The 17,936-nt window shown below is 40.7% G+C and overlaps 1 protein-coding gene across 2 annotated transcripts in view; it reads left to right on the forward strand.

Annotated features, from left to right (window-relative positions):
* Positions 1 to 17,936, forward strand: part of plxna4 (plexin A4) — a 238,507-nt gene that overhangs the window by 139,843 nt on the left and 80,728 nt on the right. For both annotated transcript variants that reach the window (XM_080291962.1, XM_026146292.2), the window contains exon 5: positions 9,744 to 9,844. In XM_080291962.1, the coding sequence (XP_080148088.1) occupies positions 9,744 to 9,844 (101 nt within the window). The remainder of the gene's footprint in view (positions 1 to 9,743; positions 9,845 to 17,936) is intronic.

Here is a 17,936-nt window from a genome sequence, read left to right on the forward strand (position 1 = left end):
TAAGAATGATTCTTATTGTACTACATTTGGCACACAAAATACAAAGTGTGTTAGTATGGTATTTGGGCATGACATGCTGCAATAATTGGTTGCTCTGTTTTGGGATTGAGTCTCCAGAACTGGCAGGATCAAACCCCAATGTTTAAACCTTTCTCTCATTTGGGTTGTTGGAAGTGGAGAGGATTATCTAGCACATCTTATATAGTTGCTCAGTTTGGTTGAGATGTCATCACTGTAAAGGAGATAACATAAGCGTGTTGTGCGCTTTGCTGAGAAGGTGGTTGGCTGCAGACTCCCATCTCTGCAGGACCTGTACACCTCCAGGACACTGGGGCGTGCAGCTCGGATCTCAGCTGACCCTTCTCACCCTGGACACAGTCTGTTTGACCTGCTCCCCTCAGGCAGGAGGCTCCGGTCCATTCGCACCAGAACCTCTCGCCATAAGAACAGTTTCTTCCCCTCTGCTGTTGAACACATGAACAATAACCGTATGACTGTTCCCACCACTAACACATGACCCTACGCTGTGTTCACTGCATCATTCCATGTTTGGCACTGATCACCACCTGCACTCATGTATATATCATGTATATATCTATCTATCTACTTAGCACTTTTAATTCTTATTCTTATTTTTATTTTTCATGTCTATTTAAGAGTAATTTATAACAGTATGTTTGCACTGAAGCACCGCAGCAATTTCCTAATGTTGTAAACCCGCTCAACATTTGGCAATAAAACCCATTCTGATTCTGATAACACACAAGTCACATAATCGTAACATTAAGCGTATCATTATGAGGGACGAGACCTCTCCTAGAAGAAGATAGAGTAGAAATGGATTCAAGCAGAGGCTTTGAGGTTTGAGATTCTGCTGGAAGTAAAGTTGACCTGAATAAAGCTGAACTACTTTGTTGCTCATATTTCTCTTTCACACAATTTACAATGAAGACAACTTATACAAAGATGGGAAAAGGCTCTGGAAGCTTCGTCTGTCTATTAATGCTAGAGAGATCCACTCTTTGTTCCCCCAGCAATCATCACTCTGAAATCACACCGGGAATGAAAGAAAGCAAACATGAATAGTTGGGCCTTATAATGATTCTGCAGCCCAGTGTTTTTTTTCTTTATCCTTGACAGAACGTGTGTATTGGTATCTGCTATTTAACTAGCAGAGCCATCTTCAGTGTAAAGGTGAATATTGTCACTCTCATTGCAAAGAAAAAGAAAAACCCAGCCAAGGATGACAGCAGAAAATTAACAGTAGCTATAAAGTCTCTGTGCAGAATTACAGTTTAATTTAAAAGTGCATTTAAAGTAATGATTACTTTTTAAGTGTGTCACGCTGTATTTATAGTCTTTTTGTCTTGCCTAAATCAGTTGGCAATTAACTGTAATCAATTATAAATAAGTTACAATGGGGCAGAACTACTGGAACATCTTGGCAGAGAAGTATAAATCAGCCTTCAGGGTTTGACTATCGTGCTGAGAGTCACACTATACCCTGCTTGTCTGTGTCAAATTATACACTCATTAGAGAAGGAAGCTGGCCAAACACTTAGACAAACACACATTCTCACGCTGTATTGTGTGTTCTCAAAATGATGTCGACATTGTATTTCTTTCGTGTCCTTGCGTGTTTTATTTATTCATTTTGCTGCCTTTTCCTGCCTCTTTGCTCCATCTTGTGACTGTGTGATGTTTGTTAGTCTTGTTTTATTTCAGGGTTACAGAATTTGCCTCTTGTTGCCCCTGATATTTTCTCAAATGAAAGTACATGAGGGCTCAGTCTTTTGTGTTTTCTCTTGTCCCCCCTTCCGTTCCATCTGTATCCCATTTCTAACTGTATCTGACTCCCCATTGTCATTTAAACCAAGCACCATCCCCCAATCTCCCACCGCCCCCATTCCCCCCCCCCCCCCCCCCCCCCCCCCAATTCCATACTAGTAAAGTAATCTGTCATCCCTGCCTTCCCCTCATTAATTCAGTGATTGGCTGTCCTTTAATTGGATCTTCTTTTCACTCACACATACGCACACATGTGCACACGCGCATGCACAAGTCATCCTATTAGTGGGCTAAATAGGTGTTCTGGTATAAAGGGGACAGTTAGATTATAGAACTGGGTGTCATTATGGATGCTAAGGTTGCAGTTTGAGTGACAAGGGCAGGTCAATCCCACTGTTAATATGAGCAGGTAGCGTAGTCCGTTATTATGTTGCTATTCTGTTAACACTGGTTCATCTGTCAACTACACCTGGGTAGAATGAATGAGGAGGTGTCACTGGATCTCCGGGATCATTTCACCATTAGTGAAAGGGAGTTGAAGTGCACACCACACAGCAACATTTTTAGTAAAAGCTATAAATATATTCGTTGCCCCTCTGAAGTGATGAATTGTGACTAGTTCTGATATAAAAAGCTTATTTTAACGCATACATTCTTTCTTTTCCATATTTAATAAATAAAGGTCATCCAATCAAAGAGAGGGATCTCGTTGCATTAATCTTGCAAGCTTTCCATTAATGGCTTTGGTGAAATGCACAGAATCATAACTTTGAATTATAACAAGAATATGGTACATGTCCACAAACACTACGGCTAAGTCTGTGGCCCTGAAACTGTGATCTTTGTTTGACTCGGGAAAAATTAAATTAAATCAAACGAATGTGTTTTGAATAGGAAAATAAAGAAGGCAAAGCTGAAGCTAAGTCGGATCTTTTTTTAATGACTGAAAAATTGTGGCGTGTGGTGCGGGAATCTTTTTCAGCTTTTGAAGTGGTTCATGCCAGAAAAAATGCTGAGAACCACTGCTCTAAGTAGGGTTTTATGTCAGTTGGAGTAAAAACAACTTGGATCCAATCAGGAGAATGTAATTTCTATTAATATGATTTTAATGGCAAAGCACATTAGTCAGCAGCTGACTGTGCCAAGCCTTGACATGTGTTTGAGGGCATTCGAGAGCTGTTCCAGAGGTTGTTTGCTGTGTCTTTTTCTTTCAATTCATCTTTTAGTGTTCCCATAGCTATACCATTACCCTACAGCAAACACAGCAAATGCATTAACTTATCCTGCCAGCCACTGAGCTGTGAGCCAGTGGTTAGATTGTTTTCTGCCATGTTCCTAAATTGCCCTCGTGCTTGGGTATTTCTTTTCCCCACCTATACTAAAGCTTCTCATTCAGCATATAAACCGTTGCTGGAAAGTACTGTGACTTCCACGCTCATTGTGCTAAATTATTTATGTTCACCGTAGCAAATGTAGATCTGTAAGTGTGAATTATTGAAAATGTGTACCATAGTGGGTGAGATCGTTCAAAGTCAAATGGATTTTTTTTTTTTACCCCCATCCCCCCCAAGGGAAATCCGACAAGCCAATTTGTAGAAGTATTGCGCCTTTGCATCTCATCCAAGACGTTTAGTACAAGCGTCCTTTAATTTTTGTCAGCAGGAAACTTTCTACCACATCTCTTGGAATTTGGCTTCTCTCACCTCTCTAGTGTGCAGATGGAAGTTACGAGGGTGTTTAGATGTGCATATTATGTTGTGTCCCAGTTTAGCTACAGGCACATTGTGGTCTAACAAGGCAAGTGAAGAGAGCTGATATGTCGCGATCACTGCTGCCTGACAAGCTTCTGAAAAATGTCAATAAAGTGGGGCAGACAAGGTTGAAGCGAACTCTTCCCTGATACAAAGTCCCATTTTTAATGTTACCCCGTTCTTCTTTCTCCCGTTGTCTCACTTGTTAACTTTTTCCCTGTTGCAGTATGTTTCTCAGTCTGTTTTCACAGTCTTGTTCAACTAATTTCTGCAAGGACATCACTAAATAAAAGAAGACAGAAATTCGATTTTTTTTAAAAATTGTCATTCAAGTGAGTCACCATCATCTCTGAGCGTCTTGGCTACTGGAAATAGTCCAAACAGTGCACTCCTTCTTCATGATACAGGCCTTATTTTATCCAAGGGCCCAATGACGCATTCTGTGCAGATTTAGACTCTGTGCAAGTACTTTTTTTGTGTTTACTGACCAACATGTCTTGGTTCTTGCAGTAACTATGTACAGTAATAGGACAACATTAGCATCCATCTTTTTTCGCCTTATCCAATTTGGGCTTGTGGGGGTGTTGAAGCTGTCATAAGGCGAGAGGCAGGGTACACCCTGGACAGTTTGCCAATCTGGTGCATGGCTAATAGAGAGACAGACAAGCATTCATGCTCACTGTAAATTTAGAATTGCTAATTAACTTAACATGCATATTTTTGGCCTGTGGGAGGAAGCAGAATACCTGGAGAGAACCCAAGTAGACACAAGGAGAAAGGCCCTAGCCTTGATACGAACCCGGGACCTTCCTCGGATGAGGTGGCTGATATGATTTTGCTTTTTGCCCTTAAACCTTGGTTCCAAATTTAAGTAAGCATAAACTAAACTGTTTCAAGCTTGTTCACCTGCTTTTTTCCTCTCTTTGAACGGAGGGCTCACTGTCTTTGGAGTGATAGGATAAATAAAAATGATTGATTGTAACAGAGTCATTTGTCTTAAGCTGACAATCCTGACAGTGCAATAGATGGCTTTGTCATTTAACCTCTGGAACGTCAAATGAAACCAATATTGAACCTGCAGCCACTGGCCCGCTCTGTTAGCTGAGTTTGTGATATAATACCATTGTTTGGTGGCTGACGGATTGAGTGGGACGTCGGCTGTGACGAGGCAGTGGATCGTTGACGTGTCCCTCGCTTCATTTGACTTTAACTTCATTTGACTTTAACGCACCTTCATCCAGCTGGAGGTGCGATACAGAAAGACAAAAAAAGGAAGTCACACTGAAGCAAATGAAGCATCAACTCACATTCTGCGTTAGAAGACAAGAACATTCAGGATTTATAAGGCGAAGTAAACAAGAAACAAAATGCTGCTTGACCACTTGGAATAAATGATCAGTAGCTTTACCCTGGGTGGGTGTGGGTGTATTTGAGGGGAGTTGAAAAAGCTTGAGTTGTAAACTTTAAAACAATACAGATGGTGGCATGCACACTGGCACTGCTTTGCTTTCTTCTGCTGTAAGAAGCAATACATCGTTCTCAAATGCACTGCAATGTGTTGGTTTGAAAATAACCAAAAAGCACCACATTACTTACATTTAGCACATTATTTCTTGTTAATTTCACTTCCCAGCCAAAAGGATTGCCAACACTGTGCTGAACTAATGAACAAACTCACACCAGGGAAGGAGAAAAAGACGAAGCTAGCCGGGAGGAAGAAGAGAAAAGATAAGAGAAGTTCAGTGTGCCCTACAGGCTGTGAAGCAGGATTGGGCTATCACTTTAATTTCCCTCTCTCTGTTCATTTGGAGTGGTTTAGTTTAGCTGCAGGTGGAATCCCTGTTTAATTACAAGTGGAGCGGGCAGGAAAAGAGTGGGATAAAGAGAGGAATAGAGATTAGGCTGAAGAATTAGTTGATAATAAAAGTCTCTGCCGATTTAATAAATGATCACTTTCCCCATTGCAGGTTGACTTGGATGCCCCTGGCATTGTGTAAGAAGAAGGGGAGTCAGAGTAAAAGAGGGAGCAAAGAAAAACAAAGACAGTCTTTCCTTAGTGGAATGATTAAGGTTTTAAAGTAAAAATTTGAAGATGCAAAGGCCCCCACCCTGACACCCCAATTCCCTTGATACCCATCTTACACATATAAACTGTATATATAATTTGATGCCATTGTGCCGCCACAGTAAATGATCAAGTGCGTCTTCATCTTCCTCCCCACACATTAGGGTATCAAGTACTTCTGTGATCTCTGCCTTTTTTAAAAAGCACGATTATGTTCAGCAGCCTCCATCTCTCCCTATTGTGAAAGGAGGGAGAGTGCAGGGTGTAATGGCTGTCATTTACTCACCTGAAACACGGAGGGAATTATAAATGCCATGCACCCCATCCTTTGTATTTATCCCTGCTGATATGATAGCACGGTCATAGTGGAGAGACTGCGAGCCGTAATGGTCGTCTCACTGGCAAAGCCCACGAAGAAGATAGCATGAAATGAATGTGATATCGAGATGAGAGGGACAAGGGGTGCATTGGGTCGTTTAGCCACCAAATCCCTCAATTTTTTGATAAAAGAGGAGACAAAAGTATTGCTCGCTAAAGTGTGTGTGTGTGTCCGATAGAGGAGCGAAGCTCTGGAGAGATGATGAATGTATGATCTTACACACCTCAGAGCATCTGAGTGACAGAGACAGACAGATAGAAACAGAGGGAGAATGAATGATATCAGGATGTGTGCTCTGGAACAGAGGAGCCACATCGGCACCCATCATTTTTGCCATGCTCTGAATGGTGGTGTGTGTTTGCCTTTGTTTGTGTGTATGTTTTATCTGTTCAATAAAACCATCTCCCCAGATGCAGGCATCTGAGGCGTTGATAGGCATCAGGAGGTTCATTCCATTATAATCGAAGTTTAATTCCATGTGAGGTTTTTTTTGTGTAGATGTATAGTTGTGGGCGATGTGTGTATCAGCATATCTGCCACTGATGAAGTGTTAAATTGTAAAGATACAGTGGCATCTTTTGCTACAGTTCTGTCTGGGTGCTTAGTTTCTATGGCAGATCACAAGGTGACAAACCACTTGATGGCGTGTCACCGCCACGTAGATGACATAAATACGCACATGCACCGGCAAAGAGAAATCGTGCTTTCATATACTCTTACGATAAGGCTTTTTGGAGCTGAAATCCCACTATAGGCTATCACAATGGCCTTTCTCTTTAGTGACTTAGAGCTTATTTTAGCTGGCAGTGGGGCGAGGCAGTGCTGGATTGCAGGAGGAGGTGCAGGCCCGGTGGAGAGTGACAGGAAAGCAGGAAATCTATCTCGCAAGATGCACCGTGCAATGACGATCAGTGTTGAGTTTGATCATGTGCACACACCATTTCTCCACTATCTCCCCGATTCCATCTCAAACTCATTCTCTTTATCTACCTAATGCAAATACGCCTCTACACAGTAGGGAGGGCAAAAAATACTAGCTATTTTTTTTCCCCCAGAGCAGACACAAGCTTAGCACACAGAAGTGCTTTGTCTCTAATCTGTAATAGCAAGCTGGATTCCTCTTGACTTTGACAAGGAAATACGCCTCCTCTGAATTTATTCAGCTGTGTGTGAATCTGTTTTAGAATGTGTGTGTATGTGTGTGTGTGTGTGTGTGTGTGTGTGTGTTTGCAAGCGAGTACGCTATTTATAGTACTTGCAAAGATGCATAAATGTCGCGAGAAAGAGAAGGAACAATGCACTAGTATGTTTTTTAGAGTTTCTCCGTCATGTGTCACTGCATGACTCCAGTAGTACTGTATGTGGATGTCTGTGGTTCTTGTGCATCAGTGTGCATATGTCTTGAAATATGACTTCCACCATCAGCGTGAGCAAAACTGACTTGACTTGTGTGGGGTTTTTTTTTTATTATTATTATTTGAGAGAGGCTGTCAGGCAGAGATGTGCTGTGTGATAGTCCAACAGAGAGAACCGCCGTCAGTGGCAGGCTGTGCTTTAGAGATACCACTAGGCACAGGCATTTCTGATCTCTTGTTACATTCTGTCATGCCCTACATTGCATGGTTTAATTATGGTCCTTTTCATACCCTCAAATATGGAATTTAGTCAGTAAAATGTGCTGCAACGACATGTATAATTACATCTCATATATCCAGAGGTACACAGAGAGAGAGAGCAGTATGCAAAACAGTTTGATCCTCAGTTCATATTGTAGGTGGTTGATTTAAGACCTAAATTACATCAGTACTCACCATGACTGCATTAGTATTTGCGAACAGGGCATTAAATCCATGTTTTCTTTAGCAAGTTGCGCTTGAGCTGACCTCTTACTCAAACTTCTCTATCTATATTTTTGTAATTCTTTTTGCTATAAATGTAATGTCTCTCAGGTATCCAGGATAATGGGTTTGAGTATTCAGCAAAGGTATAATAAGTCTATTGAGTATTTTGATGTAAGACTTACTTTTGTCCTCTCCATGATACATCTTCAGTGAATCACTCAAAGAATCCTTAATAAATATGCACTGGAGAATCCTGTAATGGTAAAGGTGTCCTGGCCCTGCCCCTGAAGAGCCAATTAAAAGCTGAACAGGGCACCATATGAGTCAGTCGTGTTGCACATGACACATGCAGCCCATAGATTCAATTGTGTGATGGCAGCCATACCTGTACTTGTTAAAAATAGCAAACATGTAGGATAGAATATTATTTTTCTTGTCTAATCATATTCATAGCATGAATTAGCATGACATTTGTGGTTTAGTTTGAGGAGTCGGTTAATGAATATAACAGATATGACAGCATGCATTTTTATATCTCATTGGACATTGCATCTGTTTTAACTGTCTCCCTTTTCATTTAAATAGTACAATAATTGCTTGGGGGTGTCACCAAAGTGACTGCCAAATTTTGAGACTTTCTTGAAACTAGGTCCAGTGGTTTAAATCATACCACGGATGTATACTATCGCTGGGTGACACACAATGATAGTGTAGCCTTCTAGTTCCTTTATGTTAAGTGGGTTTTAAAATAAAAGAAACAATTTTTTAAAGTTTCATGTGAGAAAAAGTTGAAGAAACTCAACTTGGATGTTAAAAGCAAAAACAAACTATTTGTACCTTTCTTCTAACAATTTTTTTCCACTGTTTTTTAGTAATTCCAGAAGTATGCAGGCACACGTGCACCCTTTTTACCCACATCGGTCCAACACCGACGATGTTGTCTCTCTTTCTTGGCTGTCATCACAGAGCAGCCTGAGTGACAGCGGTCATCTACCAATGACGGCTCATTTATCAAAAGTGCCAGCAACACCTATTATTGCACCATGCAGTTACCATGGAGACAAGAGGAGGGGGACAGCCCGAGATCTACCTCAGCTTTGCCCCTTGTGCTCGGTCACTCATGGCCCATGCCAATCAGTGCCAGTCAATGCCACTTTGAATTGGCAAGGCTATACATCATAATGGATGGACGGCTGTCCCAAGTGGCCAAGTTTCCCATATGGAACGAGGTCGATTGGAGCAACGGGGGAGCTGTCGAAAAATAACATTTTAATAGAAATCGGTCATGAAACTAAAAGAATTTATGTGTCTATACAGTATAGTGGGTAAAACTAGTGCTTTAGATGGATTTGTTTTTCGGGCTGTTGCGTAAATCAAGATAAAAGGAAGGCTTTAATTGAATCTTCCACATCTTCATGATGTAATTGTGTTTAATAGAGACAATTTACAACTAGCATAATTGTTTTAATGATCATTTTGTGTTGATCTGAGTCATCCTAGATGGAAACAATAACTCTGTAACAATATATTATATATTATGTTTTCAGTAAAAGGCGTTACTATCACCGTCACCTCTGCACCTACACTTACCTCGACCATACAGCAGACAGATACTGCTAATTGCAACAGCAGTATTGCTGATCTGAAGAAGCTGTCTATGACACCATTATCCAAAGATTCCTGCTCACTGCACTTTCTTATTTGATGTCTTGAAAATGTATCATTATGTCTCTCTGCCAAAACCTGAACACAATGTTTCTGTTTTGTTTCAGAATATTATATATCACTTTCACTAGTTTCAGGCCCTCTCTGTGTCTTGTGGTAATGTTCTCCTTTTGGTATTTCTGCTCATCCTCGCATTATTCATGCAGCCACACAGCTTTCTGCTGTATGTTAATGATATTTGTATCTCATTGCAGCTGTCGAGGATCCCAGTGGAGGCGTGTGGTCAGTACACAACCTGCAGCGAATGTCTTGGATCCGGAGATCCCCACTGTGGCTGGTGTGTTCTGCACAACATGTAAGTCCTGTTAGAACTCTCTCAGACCTAAACACACATGCAGTTCTCTCTTTCCTGCTTACCCCTGATGCATACAAATACTGTATTTGCTCAGTTGCTTCTCTTTCATTTGTTATGCCTCCAACATACCAGACATTTTGAGGGTGTTTTGGGTTGTTAGACTCCCCTACCTCTATGTGGCGCCTGGGTCCATGCCCAGCATTCCATCCTTTGCAGTCTTTTAGCTTTTAGGGACACCTGAAGCCAGCGCAGGCCAAGTCTCAGATTGCTTTCCTGGGGAATCAGCTTTTTGCCAACAACCCCCCACTCCACCCTTTAGATCCATTACCAAACCTAACCACTGGCATTGTTTACTACCCCTGAAACTAGAACCTGGTGAGAGCATAGATACTGGTGGGCACTGCCAGTGGGCACCAAGCCCAGTTGACGCTAAGCAAGTGATAGCTTCTTTTATTGTAGAAAACTGTTGAATGACATCTCCAAGATTAGTTCATTAAAAACAAATGATTTACTTTTTCTTGCACCCTGTTCCCCTTCGTCTTCTCTTTTCTTATTGCTCCTGCTTTTAAGACCGTCTCCCTCATTGTTTCCTTGAAATGCACAAGCATGCACACATAGATAAGCACAAATTCGCAAACACCCCAGCTGCTGTCAAACCCTTGTCCCTCAAGATGGGAGGGAGATAGTGCTTGCTGTGGGCAGGGAGATTTCCCACTCCACTGTAAATTGAAAATTGGTTTCTTGTGTTGGTTCTAGCCCTGGGGTAGAGTGTGTGTAAATGTGCGTAGGTGTGTGTATCAGTGAGACTGAGTACATTTAGCACCTTCATCCCTGCTGGCACTGAGAGGACACAGTGAGGGCAGGGTAGCAGGGTGAGTGTGAGAGGAACATACTGAAAGCTGCAGAGAAGTGAAGATGGACAGATGAAGGGAATAACAGATGAATGGCAAGGTCATAAAGAGAGAGCTAAGGGAACAGAATAGTAAAGAATAGATACTGGCAAATTCTAAGAAACACTCAAGGTATCAAGGATATCATGACATATTCAATGATCAGGGAGTGAGTGTGTCTGAAAGGCGGGCGAAAAAAGTATCTGTTTGTGCAACAGAACATAAGAAATAAAAATAGAGGATGCACATAGGATGCAGCCTGTGAACACTCATTTGAGCGCCACATATTAGAAGTTATAAGCAAGGTCACACACATATAGTAATTCCAACCATACATTTAATTTCTATAACGATCACCAATTCACTATGTGTGGTAATATGTACTGTTTAAGTATGGATTTATGTGTGCTTACAAACCCATTAAGACTTTTCGTATCCTAACAGTCAGAGGAAATGGGTGGTTACAGATTGGTCTGTCACACTTAGCCCTTTCAGCTCACCTCTGTCTTAACACACACATATAAGCCACGAATGCTCACACACAAGCCCTTGTTGCTTGAGAGTTAGTGTCAAGTCACCGAAAACAAGAATAGAACCCAAAGAGAGCGAGAAAATAACCAAAGTGCCTCTTGAGTCGATCTCAGGTGTCTAGACGTTTGACCATCACAAGGGCAGGAAAAAGAGATTACAGGTGTGCTGTGTGCATGCGAGTTTGTGTTTGGTGTGTGAGCCTGTGCGGACCTATCAGCACTCACACATTCTGTCATTCAGACAGCCCGGTAGCACACAGCCACAAAATGTAAAATGCACAACCCATTGGGACTGATCGACCACAGGTTCACCTTTCTCAAAGTCCATCCCCCTTACCCAGCATGTGAATTCTTAACTTGGTCCTGGTGTAATTGAAACCCCCCCGAGTTCCACCTCGACCACAGGGTAGACAGGACTTTATACTCCTGCCACAACCACTGCTGTTGTTTTATTAGCCCGTTAATTTATTTATTGTATAGCTCCCTAATTTACCAAATTTAGGCCTCAGCACCAAGGATAACTTCATATTCTTTACATTATTGCTGTGTTTTTTTCCTAACCATTGAATTTTTTCTTGATTATGTTTGAGAAAATTGCAAAACAAAGTTTAATAACAGACTTGTAAACTTCATGTTAAAACAGTGGAGGATGGATGTAGCTGTTGAGTATATTTACTAATTCACCACAGACAACTAATTACTGACTGCTGTGCATGGATTGTGCCGTCGCTCATGCAAATATGCGTGTGTAGATACAAATGCATTACACACCATAATACTCTGTAGTCCACATAAACATGTTACTTTTAATGGTCTCTAGAGGATAATTGGAAAATAATTATGTGTCTGGAAACATAAAAATCCACTGAGATGACATGGGCTTGAAAATTATGCTTTGAAGGTCCTGAAGCATGTATGCAGTCTGTTAATATTTGTGTATGTATGTTTCCACTCCTTCCTACCCACTTTATTTAATGTAAGGTCAGTAGTAGTGCAAAGCCATTAACAGGCTTGATTCACAGCTTGATAGATAACATCCCAGCAGACCTCCAAAAAGAAAAAGTGTTTACACAGACACATGGCCAATCTTCACATTTAGCTGTAGTTCTCAGTAAAATGTAATACTTTCTCGAGAGTATTTTTAAAATGTCCTTTTTTCCAGTTTTCTATATTTTGAATAGTTGTTTTGTATGGCCGCTTTTCAATTATCCAAAACAAAAAAGGAAGCTTTACAAGTTAAACAGGCTGAAGGATAAAGAAAGTGGGAGAACTAAGGTTTATTTTGCAAGGTAGCATGACTGTTAGCCTGTCCTTGTTGTGTAGGTCTGGTACACTCATACACAAAAATGCACACATGGTTGATCCAAAGCACTTTTCTTCAGGCATCTCAGCAATTGAAAGCTGAACTGTTTGATATTCGGAAGACAGAAATGTTTAACGTTTTTCTTTTCGTCTTCACCCACCTCCGCTTTGTCTTGGCTGAACCATATTTCTGTTGTAACACAAAAAAGGAACAATTATTGATGGATAGCTGCATGCAAGAGTCGATCAGTGGATTCTGAACATAAAGTACTGTTGCTCAAAGAAGTAGTTTAGTCGAAAAGGACTGATACGTTGTTTACGAAGTATACAACAGCTCAAAACTGAACAGTAAAGCTTGCACATTTTCAAACACATTTTCTAATTGTGAAAGCTGTTAAATAAAACCAAAACAAGCCTGTATAGCTTGCAACCTTCGCCTATCTGCTTGTACGCGGCACATTTACTAAAGTAATGATTTAACGACAAGCACAAAATCCTCCATTTCCCTCTGTGACTGGTCACAAGTCCTGCTCAATCATAGAAGTGATTAACCTAGCATTATGACATGAAGTGAAAACCAGTAAGCTCCGTAAGTGAATGACAACAGTTTAATGATGTAAAGCCTCAGGAAAAGTCTGCAGGGAAAAACATAAATATAGGAATATAGAGCTTGTGTGTTTGTCTGCCTTCACACTCAATGCATCGCTATCCTGTGAAATGCTTTTTCCTGGTCTGGCCAAGCCTGAAGATATTTTTACAAAGGATGAAAGCAGGCACCTGGCCTAGTACACTGACAACAGACCAGAGACTTGAACACACATAGCAAAGGCCTAATAACATATAGCAAACGTATAGCAAAAGGGCCGAACCAGGAAGAGCTCAGACTCATACACGGTCTCCCACCCACACTCACTTTGTGCTGGAAAGAGGGGTGTTCAGTGGAAGGATAGCAAGCGGTTCCTCTTCAAAAGTGTTCTTCCAGATAGTTTGTTTTTCCAATCAACCTTGAAATCACCTCACTGGTCCGAGCAAAAGCAGAATTGCAAGCTCTCTTGCTCTCTCTCACTCCCTCACACACACACCCACACTCTCTCTCTCTCTCGCTCTCTCTCTCTCTTACACACACACACATACACACACTCCTTCTCTATCAGCTTTGCCTTTATTTACTCTATAGATCGGTGAGAGGAGCTGTTAGAGAGAACACCAGGGGAAGAGGAGAAAGGCAATCAATATTACAGGAGAGGAAATCAACAGGAGTGGATGGTGCACCTGGCTCTGTGTGTGTGTGTGTGTGTGTGTGTGTGTGTGTGTGTGTGTGTGTGTGTGTGTGTGTGTGTGTGTGTGTGTGTGTGTGTGTGTGTGTGTCTGCTTCTCTGATAGCAGTCATGTCCTTGACATACACTGACCATTTGTTTAGAAAGACAAATATCTTCAATAATTACTCACATGTTTGACTTTGAATGCACACGGCTGCGTGAAGACATATGCTTCCATTTATCCTACTATTTGCAAAATCCCTTAAACCCCACTATATATGTTTAGATCCATCAAAATTTACATCAGACACCCCCCTCCCTCGCCCCTCCCCGCGGGGAGGGCTCACTAAACCTTGAGCCTCACCTGTCAGCTAAACAGACTCGGCCGTCTCATGCCATCTTCTGCCAAGATGCAAAACGTATGCTAATGCCTGTCAAACTCAGCAGGTGAAAGGAAAGTTTTGAATCGAAGCAGCTCCTCCTTTTCATCTTTTTCTTTTTTCCCCCCTACTCTTTTACCATTGACATTGAATACCACACACTGTCAATCAGGGGAAAGCCTCCTACAGAAGAGTGAGCATATTATAGGCTTCCTGTATCCATATGGGCAGAAGCAACCATAAATGCATTCCTACATGCATGCATTACATGATTTATTCTACGCTGCAGAGTGAAAACATTTCACTTTCAAAACAAGTCACTTTTAAAAAGATTTATCTTTAAATCTCAGAATTTGACAAATTAGTCAATACTTGTTATATTCAACCGTGTTTACACTGTTTTTTTGGTACATGCTAGTCTGATAGGGCTTATTAAGCTTTCTGTTACTTCCATCCACACACCAACCCTTCCAAGTAAAGCAGAAGCACTTCTGCAGGGAGCCAATATAACAAAATGTTACAGCCACGTTGTGGTTATGTTACCCCCTGTAATGCCAGTCTGTCAGCTGTCAGTTTTGTAAGTGGTTAACTACGCTGTCAACACGCCTATCGTGCATGACAGCCAGACAGATTGGAAACCATATTTGGAGAAGTACCATTGTCAAAATGAATGTCATCATATTTGGCATGGATTTTGAGAATATCACACATTCCTCTGTGATATCAGTGTCAATTCGAAACAAGTCGTGCTAATGTTGAGATATCTTCACATTAATAATTGGTTTGACATATCTCAATCTCTGCTTTTGGCTGTGATATTGGTAATATTCCCAGAGCACTGAAATCACTCTCTCCTTGTCACTTTTCTCACTTTTTCATTTTCTTATTCTCCTCCTACTCTTACCTCTTTCCAATATCACCATTCAAATTACACTCCATCTCCAGCAGAGTTATCATACACTATATTCTTCCTGGGCACGTTCGTATGTGTTACCGTTACTTCCACTAGTCCATTTACAGTGTGCATTTTTTATTTATTTATCATAATTTTAAATGTGTTTTGCTCTATTTTACATTTTTATTTTTTGCATATTTTTGCCCCTTTGATCTGTGTCAGGTGTGAGTGCACTACACAGTACGATGAAAAAATCTTGAACAACCCTTCACTTCTTTATATTTTGTTTCAATGGAGCAAGACTTCCTTGTCAGTTTTAAAGTGGTGTTGTTCTTCAGCCTTTCTCAAAGTCTTTTGAAGTTGGTGTCTGGCTGCTTTTTCCATCCATTTTCAATCCAGTCCTTGTGCCTGACTATTTGAAGGGGATTTTGGTTTTGGTTTTTTTTTTAAAGCCACTTAACACTCACGTATGAATCATTCAAGCATAAAAAAGTTGCTTAATTCAAGAGATGAATCATTGTTATTTCCACACATAACAAACAACTTTGCAAAGCTATTTTAAATTGTATTTAACACATTGTTGATACCAGCCTGTCACAAAAACATAATTTGTTCTCAGTTGCTTAGTTAAATGTATATATATTTTTAGATATTTTTAAGAAAAATGTTTCTCCTTCTATGCACCGGTCTTTCTGAATTAGTTGTTTGATACTAATTTAGTTATTAAATGACCATAGATAACATTATATGACAGGTATAAAAACATTATTGCACTAAGAAGGTATTCCCAAAGCGTTTTTAAACAAAAACTAGAAGTGCCAGGTCTAAAAAACTATCTACAGCAGTTTTAAAGTAATTTCCTTAAGAAATGAGGAAAAAATGCAACAAAGACCTGACACAGGTCCTAGGAGATGCAACTCCTTTCAACTGACCCATCTACTTTTCACTGAAGCCTCATTGAAAATGGTCTCAGTGGAAGTGTGGCTGTCAAGAAGCCCATTATAAAGAAGGGTAACCGGGAGAACAGGATGAGGTATGTCAAATTAAATAAGAATTGGATGAAAAATCAGTGACAACAAATTAGAAATTTTTAGTTCAACCATCGTCAATATGTACGCAGGTCAAGAGAGAGGTACAGTGAGTTTCTACAGCCATCTGTGGAGGCTAAAGACTGTCATGGTTCGGGAGCTGCATTTGAACCAGTGGTCCTGGAGCTCTTGTCAAAACTGGTGGAATTATTAACGCAAAAAAGTAACTTCAGATTTTGCTCTGCCATGTAACACCATCGAAAAAGTATCTGATTGGCAATGGCATAATTTTTCAGTGTGACAATGGACAGGGCCCAGACCACAAAATTATTGAAGCAGTGTGGGATCATCTTGACAGAGAACAGAATAAAAGGCAGCTAACATCTAAAAAAAAAAAAAAGGTTGAATGTCCTTCGAGAATCCTGGAGAACTATTTCTGAAGATTACTTGCTTGTCTAAAAGAGTTCAGGCTGTATTGAGAAACAAAAGTCATCATACTGAATATTGTTAACTAAAAAATTGTTTACATTTATATATTTGAAACACTATCCCCCCAACAGCTTGTGGGGATAGGTTAATTGATTAATCCAAATTACCCATAGGTGTGAATGTGAGCGCGAATGGTTGTCTGTCTCTGTGTGTTACCCCTCCGACAGACTGGTGACCTGTCAAGGGTGTACCCCGCCTCTCGCCCTATGACAGCTGGGATAGGCTCCAGCACCCCCCACGACCCTGAAAAGGATAAGTGGAAGCGGATGGATGGATATTTGAAACACTAGTTTCTAGTTTACAAATATTTTTAAATAAATCACTGCATCTGTTTCTAATTTTGTGAGCAAAACATAAAGAAAATCAGAGATGGCTTGGGATTTTTGCACACTAATGGGAATGGGAGTAGTAATGTCATGCTTCTGGCAATAGCCAGATGTCATGTTCTAGCTTATCAGATAAGATCTGTCAGTACAACCAGTAGTAAATCTCTACAGGTAAACTGTGATTATACTGGAGCACCCTAATGAATCAGTGGACCCAGATGATACTGCTACTAAAAGTGTCAATTTGCTTGAAACTTGTAAAGTTTTACAAGCCCACAACTTATATTGTCTTTGGAGTACCACTATGTTTCATAGTAAATGAAGGATAACATAAATCTAAATGCTTCTATGCAGTTGTATGCCAGTGTCCCACAATCACGTCTCCATAAACAGTTGTCTAAGATATGTACATGTGTTTTCTTTGCAAGCTCCTTTGACAACATATGTACAAGCTTATTAGGCTGATACAAAAAGTTCAGGAAGTCATTAGTAAACACAAAATGGCTGATAAAACTTGCAAGTCATGCTGCAAGCTTCTTGCCCCTTCAATCCTTTGTATTCCCAAGACATCTTTGGTGCTGTCAAACGAATAACCTTTTCGGAGGGAAAAGCTAATTGGCAGATCCGTTGAACGTTTTTTTTCTCTCTGTCTTTCTCCCCTCTCTCACCCACACATTAATTCTACACCACCGCTACCTGTCGCTGTGTTCACAGCCATCCATTACCTCAGTATGCTCATTACTGTGGTATGCCACACTAATGCTAATTAAACTGCAGTGCCACAATTAGCATGCCGCCATAGACTCATTGTGTTTGGTTGCAACGACCACTAACCTGCCCCTGGAGGACAGCTCTAAGTGCTTTGAAATATATTGTTAGCAGGGACAGTGACTGTCAACACAAAAACAAAGTTTTTGCAATATTAAAAGGCATCAAATTTAGCAGTTGGCCTAACACCTTTAAGCACCTTTAGTTGCAGTGTTCCCAAGATCA

This window comes from Astatotilapia calliptera, chromosome 17, assembly GCF_964374335.1.
Source record: "Astatotilapia calliptera chromosome 17, fAstCal68.1, whole genome shotgun sequence".
Taxonomy (NCBI): Eukaryota; Metazoa; Chordata; class Actinopteri; order Cichliformes; family Cichlidae; genus Astatotilapia; species Astatotilapia calliptera.